We start from the raw sequence: 7,702 nt of genomic DNA on the forward strand, positions 1-7,702 counted from the left end.
GGGGCAATGTGTTCCCTGCCTCCGGACATGTTCAAGTGTAGATGGATGGGACAGTGCCCCGGAAGGGGTATTGACTATGAAATCACTGGTGGGACCAGGAACAGTGGAGGCCCCTCCCCATCATAAGATCGCTTTTGGTGGTGCAAGTGTGTGGCCAAGGTTTTCTTGGGAGGGTGGGCTTTGTGGGTGTGGTAAGACAGGCCTTTCCCCACATGGTGAATAATCCTTTCCCCAGTGATCTGCTCAGAAAACAGGGGCTACCTCTGAGCATCGTTGGCCTGTGGCTGCTTCCCCAGTGGGCCCTCCAGCACTGGGACACTCCCTCCCTTCCCACTGGGGCCATCTTTCAATGAATGGGGCTGTACTGCCACCCTCTCCAGCCCTTTTCGTTCTCCAGGACACTTCCCCCCTTTTTTTTTTTTTAAAGAATCAATTTTATTTATTTATTTTTGGTTGTGTTGGGTCTTCATTGCTGCAAGCGGGCTTTCTCTAGTTGTGGCAAGTGGGGGCTACTCTTCGTTGAGGTGCACGGGCCTCTCGTTGCGGTGGCTTCTCTTGTTGCGGAGCACGGGCTCTAGCCGTGCGGGCTTCAGTAGTTGTGGCACGCGGGCTCAGTAGCTGTGGCTCCTGGACTCTAGAGCGCAGGCTCAGTAGTTGCGGCACATGGGCTTAGTTGCTCCGCAGCATGTGGGATCTCTTCCTGGACCAGGGATCGAACCTGTGCAGGACGCTTCCCTCTTAACTTTCACCTGCTCCTTAGGCATCCGCCTTGGCCTCCTCTTTACCTCCACCCAGCCAGGCCAGGACATGGACAGATGAACCCTGACCCAGCCTCCCGACTCCAGGGCCTGGCTGGCCCAGAGCTCTTGAGTATGGACTCCAGCTGAGCTTTCCTGAATGCATTTCCCGGCCCTTCACTCTCCTTGCTCACGTGGGAGAGAAGCCCCTCCCCTCATCCTGGGAGTTGGGATGTGTGAGTTTCGCACTTTGCCTGCCTTCTTACCCTCTCAGCATGGTTCTGGGAGGAGGGGTTTTCGTTTTGGGAAATGTCTTATGACCCTTCCTCGTGATCCTGCCTCACTGTTAATGCTTCCTTGACTCTACAGTGAGGCAGGGGCCTTAGAGGTTGAAGTTTAAAGTTAAGAAACAGCTGGGGGATGCACGGAGTTGGGGTTGGAAGGCCTCCTCATGCTGCATGATTGAGGCACAGTCTCTTGAGGGGGAGGCCAGCCTGATCGGGGCTATGAAGAGGAATGAAAGAGGGGGCCTGGGGGCCACCCACCAGATGTGCCTTGGGCCAGAGGCAAAACCCCCAGGGCAGCCAATATGGAGGATGCCTTGGCCACAAGCCCTGCCTCTTGCCCTGGCCAGGTGACTTGGCGTCTCTGGTCCCAGTCTCAGCGATGGTGGCATTTGTGGGAAGCTCCAGGCTTGGGCTTACCTGCTGCCCCCGGGGCTCAGGTGAAGTGGGTCATCAGGTCATTGTACTAAGGGTGTCTGGTCCAGGAGCTGGCACCCCTGGACTTTCAAATGTATTATTGTTGTGCCAGAAGTTTGCCCAAATATTTTGGCTGAATTATTACCACTTTTGTCACCCTCAGACCAGCAATTTGCAAAGGACTGGGGGGCCTCATCTGAAGTTTATTGATCGATCAAAATGTAGTTTTTGTTTGGAGGACTCAGAAGGTTCTAGTGGGTAATGCCAGAAACTTGCTCTGGGCTGTGCCGTTTTTCAGCCCAATTGACCTTCTCGGCCAGCATTTTATCTCACCGATGCCTTAATGTAGGGCCCCTCCCAGCCACCCCGCCCACCCGGTGCCCGGAGCCCAAAGCTAATTCCTGGGGACAGCGTCACACCCACCGCACCCTCTCCGAGCTGACTCCTGCGTTCTGTGTCCCCAGGCTGCTGAACAGAATGTCCGCAGACGACCGGCACCTGGTCTCCAGCTGCGGCTCCTTCATCAAGACCGAGCCATCCAGCCCGTCCTCGGGCATCGATGCCCTCAGCCACCACAGCCCCAGCGGCTCGTCCGACGCCAGCGGCGGCTTCGGCCTGGCCCTGGGCGCCCACGCCAACGGTCTGGACTCGCCGCCCATGTTCGCGGGCGCCGGGCTGGGAGGCACCCCTTGCCGCAAGGGCTACGAGGACTGTGCCGGCGGCATCATGGAGGACTCGGCCATCAAGTGCGAGTACATGCTCAACGCCATCCCCAAGCGCCTGTGCCTCGTGTGCGGGGACATCGCCTCCGGCTACCACTACGGCGTGGCCTCCTGCGAGGCCTGCAAGGCTTTCTTCAAGAGGACCATCCAAGGTGCGTGGCAGCAGGGTGGGCCCAGGCGGGGTGCGGGCCCGACAGGGAATCGGGTGATTCTCGTGAGCTGCCAGCTTGGGTGTGGGAGCCACTGGAGCCCAAGTTCTGGAGGCTCACTTCTCTGTATCCCAGGTTTTCTCATTTTGGGATTCTGGACAAGGGTTCTAAGTCCCAGGCTTTTGTTGAAATGGCATGCACCCCCATAGGGAGCCCCAGAAGACCCAAAGAAAATCCACACAAATGCCTTAGCACAGGTGTCTCTCTCGCTAGGATGGGGAACGCTGTCAAATAAGTGTCCCTAAAAAGCTGATTTTTTGGAGAAAAAGCCCTATTTGCCCTGCAACCCCAGACCTCTTGAACTGTAATGGGTCTCTCCTTTTGGTTTTATCTTTTCTAATTGCACAAATGGAATGTGACTCTTTTCTTCATCGTCAAACAGTCAGGGTCACAGAGCAAGGGAAACCTCCCCCTGACTACTCATCCTGTCCCATCCCCGTGGGACCGCTCTTTGAGGGCATGTGCATATCAGCTGAGTCATGTTCCAATGGCCATGAGGTGGCTGTCTCTCTCGGTGGGTACTCACTCTGAGGAAGTCAGTCCTGCGCAGGTTGGGGATAACAATGGGTCCGCCCTCACAGGGCTGTTATGAAGGTCATGGCACAAGGCCCAGCGCAGAGGAATGGCTGGCATGCCAGCCAAGATTCTTTCTACAGTAGGTCATGCATGGGGCACTTGCTTCATGCGTTGCCTCCCGTCGAGTGTCTGAGCTCCTACTAAGTGCCAGCCTGACGCTAGGGTAGACCAAAAGCCCTGCTTGTGGAGGTCACTGAGATGAGCAGATGCCAACCCCTGGGGACAGAAACTACAAACCAGACTGGAGAAAACCCAGGGGTGCCAATCCTGTCCCTGTCCTGCCTGGCGGTCCGAGGGTGTCCTTCCTTCCTCCACTCCCCTATTTCACTTTTGGAATAGGCAGGCTGAGCTTCCCTGGGATGATTCTTGGCCTGTTCATTCAACTAATATTTGTTTAAATTTCTTGTGATGAGTTATTTATTAAACTAATTGAGGGCACTAGGATTGGCTATGTTTCCAGTTCTGTGTATTAGTTGAGATGGTGTGGTGTCCTGGCCAACCGCCAGGTCCTGGGTCACACAGCTCCATCCCTTACCTTATAGCTCAATGCCTTTGGGGCCTGCCTCAGTTTCTCTCTCTGCTTCAGCTTGCTCTTGGGTAAGGTGCGATGATGTCATGCCTACCTCACATAGAGCTGCTAAAACAGGCTTAAGTGCATTAACAGCTATAAAGCACTCATACTGTTGCCTGGCACTTAGTAAGCACTAAATAAATGTTTGCAATTATTATTTTCACTTTCACAATATCACTTAGGACATATTATTAAGACAACAGACAAAATTTGTTTCATCTTCCAGAGCAGGCCTTTGTAATTAACATACATTTAAATGAAACAGTACAATCACTATTTTGACTTAACAGGATTTAAACTGTTTTAGCTATTTTAGTTCTAGATAAATTTATTCATTAAGTGAACCCTTTAAAAAAATATAAACATGGTAAAAATTCAAACAGCACGAAGGAATAAGACAGTAAAGAGTAAGTTTTCCTAAAACCCTAGGCCCCAGTTCCCTATACCTTTTCCCAAAGGAGTCATGATACCAACTTCTCTCAGCAAATATTGATTGAGCCCTTTTGTATCAGGCTGAATGGATGCATCCTCGTCCCTGCCAGCTTCACATTCCCGTCTGGGAGGAGGCCCTGGAATCTCTAGATGTCAAAAGCACTGCATTAATTCTCAGTATCCTGCCTCAACCAGGGTTGAAAACCTCCAGTCCAATATCCAATCAGTATCATTGGATATTTGACAAATAAACATGAGATGTTTAAACCAATTTAAGCTACTGAAATAACAGTGTTTTTCTTTCCAAATTGGGAAGTAATCTTGGTAAGATTGCCACTATTTCAGACTCTTGGAGGGCGGTTTTTGAAAAATTGCTTTTTAAGAGACAGTTACATTTTCTTCTGTCCATATTCTTAAATGTGCTGGAGAGTTCTGGATTAAATTTTCTGAAAGCAGAGCCTGGTGTAGACTCAGGAACCTTACTACACCCTCAACAGCATCCTGGGTGCTGACAACATCCTCTGCAAGTCAAGAGCCCACAGGAAGGGACTTCCCTTGTGGCTCTGTGGTTAAGAATCCGCCTGCCAATGCAGGGGACATGGGTTCGAGCCCTGGTCTGGGAAGATCCCACATGCCGTGGAGCAACTAAGCCCGTGTGCCACAGCTACTGAGCCTGCACTCTAGAGCCCGTGAGCCACAACTACTGAGCCCACATGCCACAACTACTGAAGCCCGCGTGCCTGGAGCCCGTGCTCCGCAACAAGAAAAGCCACCGCAATGAGACGCCCGCGCACTGCAACCAAGAGTAGCCCCCGCTTGCCGCAGCTAGAGAAAGCCCACGCACAGCAACAAAGATCCAACACAGCCAAAAAAAATTTTTTTAATAAACAAATAAAGAGCCCAGAGGAAGGATTTGTAAATAGTCTTAGTTATTTGCTACCACGTAAAGGATAAAGATCTCTTCCTAGAAGTCCAAAGACAAACAGCAGTCTTTATTGCGATCAGAACTGAACTACTCTCGTTTCTTTGTCACAAGAAGAGTTACTCATTTCTAACCAGAAAGGTTTCTATCTGAAACAGGGACAGGTGAACTCTAAGGCTGACGCATTGCTCTGGTTATTTGATCAATTCTTTGGTTTTGTTCTAACAAAGATTTTGATTTTGTTGTTTCTGAGCGTAATAGTTGTAGGAAATTTGGGAAAATGGGGAAAATATAAAGAGGAAACAAATGACCTACAATTGGACAACCCCAGAGTCAGCTTAGAACCAAGAGAGCATTAATTTAGTCCCTGCCCTGAGTAAGGTGCTTCAGGGAGAGAAAGAGACAGGGTACCTGCCCTCAAGAAGCTGGAATCTAAGGTTTAGAGCACACGAGGCTGCAGGCATAGCCTTAGCCCAGCCAGGGCAGTCTCCTAAGCACCTCCCCAATTAAGGAGGATATTTAGGCCATTTTTAAAAAGGCCTTTAGTCACAGAATGATCCATTCACAAAGTAAACGCCTGGACAGCTCTGAAAATCATGCGAGCTCACAACCCCCCTTCCCTCCTTAGATCCCTTCCATCTGCCCAATTCGGTGGTTTCTTTGGTGGGAAGAAATTTATGGAAACAAAGAAGTCATGATAGACTTAGGAAGAAAGCCCTCAGACCGCCATTCCTTGCCTACAAATATTTATTGAGCACTCACTGTGTGCTTGTCTGTGCCGGGGGTGGGGCTAGCGCTGTGTGGATGGGGGGAAGGGGATGGGAGTGGTGGGCAAAGTACAGTTTGCCTGCTTTTGTAAATCAAGTTGTATTAGGACAGGGCCACACCTATTTGTTTACATACTGTCTGTTTTGGTGCTTTGGTGGAGTAGTTGTCAGAGACCTTCTGGCCACACGCAGAAAGCATTTACACTTTTCTGGCTTTTTACAGTAAAAACTTGTACACCACCCCCCCGCCCTGCCCCCCGCCCTGCACTTCAGCATTGAACAAGGTAGATGCAGCCCACCAGCCCTCAATGCCTAGTAATGCATGTTAAGTGTTCATTACACTTTGCCCAATTCTCTGCTGTCAGTGCTGGGGCTTATGACACTCACCCAGAGTAGATGAGCTCGGAGATAGACAAAAAGGCACAGTCCTGAAGGGACAGAAAGGCTCCATGGCAAAGGAACCACCCTCAACCTGATTGAATTTACTAGCATATCTATAGGAAAAAAAAAAGAGGATGGATCAGCCCTGGAGGCACAGAAAAAGAAAGCTGACTTTGGCAAAGTCCCAGCCCCGAGGTGAAGGGAGTCAGCCTAGGAGAGCCTATTGTGATTAAACATTCAATGGATTTGATTAACATCTTTCTGATTATAATCTGGGTACCCTGTTGGTCTTCTGCTTGGAGCCACCTTGCTGGTTAGGCAGAATGCTGGCTGGGTAGATCAATTTCTTATCATACTTGAGTGTGCAGGCATCCTGGGCTTATACATCTGGTCCCTGAATTTGGGCAATGGGAGTCAGCCCCTGAGAGATGGAGCCCTTTTCTGTGGCTGGCACAGTCAGGCTTCTGGATGATAGGGCTAAGCGCCAGCTTCTGGACTGTGACGCTGACCCACAGTAATGAAAACCTTTGTCATGAGTACCGCAGTGATGAGGGGGCCTTTCGGGGAGCCACCTGGGGGATCTTTGCTAAGCTATACCCCCAAACTCTGACCCTCTCTCAGCAACCACCCTGCCTCCTCTCCTTTTCCATGGAGAAAGTGGAGGCCCTCAGATGGGAACTCCCTCAGCTTGTTGCCACAAGACCTACCCACTCTCGGCAGCATCTCTCATTCACTGATGGCACACATCTTCATTGCTACCCACTCGTGCGGGGAGAGGTGGCTCCCGCCCCAGGCTCAGCTTTTCTCAGGCTTGGAATCCATCTCCTCACCACTTCCCAGAGACCTTCCTACCTATTATCTCCTCTCTTTCATCATCTCACTCCCTTTGGGCTCCTTTCCATCAGCATTTAAATACTGTTAGTATCTCCAGTCTTAAAAGAAAGTCCCTTCTGGGACTTCCCTGGAGGTCCAGTGGTTAAGACTCTTTGCTTCCACTGCAGGGGGCATGGGTTTGATCCCTGTTTGGGGAACTAAGATCCTGCAAGCTGCGTGGCCAAAAACAAAACAAAAAACACAACAATATGCCCTCTTGTTAAACTTGCATATTTTCAGTCATATTATGTAAGACCATGTATTATTTTTTGAAAAAATTTTTCTTAACATTTTGGAAGGCAAGGTTTATCAAATGTTTCACATGACTCTTTGATGAAAGTGTCTTTGCCTTCTCTAGGGCCACTTTCCGCATCATTTGGTGCAGCGTTTCAGAGAACACCACCTTCACTTCATCTTGGTTATGGGAGATTTTATGAGCATGTATGTGCTGCCGTCCCTCAGATTTTTATTTTGAGCACTACGTACATTTCCTAGACCATTATGATAGTTCTTTTTTAGTTGTGTCAGTATTTTTTAATTGAAGTATGATTAATTTACAGTGTTGTGTTAGTTTCAAGTGTACAGCAAAGTGATTCAGTTATACATATATGTGTGTGTGTGTGTGTGTATATTCTTTTTCAGATTCTTTTTCTTTATAGGTTATTACAAGATATTGAGTATAGTTCCCTGTGCTACACAGTAGATCTTTGTTGTTTACCTATTTTATATAGTTGGGTCAATTTATAGTCATGGTTTCCATAACATATCAGGTACTATACTGCTTTTTTTTTTTTTTTTTTTTTTTTTTTTT

The 7,702-nt window shown here is 49.2% G+C and overlaps 1 protein-coding gene across 2 annotated transcripts in view; it reads left to right on the plus strand.

Annotated features, from left to right (window-relative positions):
- Positions 1–7,702, plus strand: part of ESRRB (estrogen related receptor beta) — a 103,786-nt gene that overhangs the window by 52,279 nt on the left and 43,805 nt on the right. For both annotated transcript variants that reach the window (XM_007459760.1, XM_007459761.1), the window contains exon 2: positions 1,903–2,312. In XM_007459760.1, the coding sequence (XP_007459822.1) occupies positions 1,903–2,312 (410 nt within the window). The remainder of the gene's footprint in view (positions 1–1,902; positions 2,313–7,702) is intronic.

Source organism: Lipotes vexillifer, unplaced genomic scaffold (genome assembly GCF_000442215.2).
Source record: "Lipotes vexillifer unplaced genomic scaffold, Lipotes_vexillifer_v1.1 scaffold39, whole genome shotgun sequence".
NCBI classification, from domain to species: Eukaryota; Metazoa; Chordata; class Mammalia; order Artiodactyla; family Lipotidae; genus Lipotes; species Lipotes vexillifer.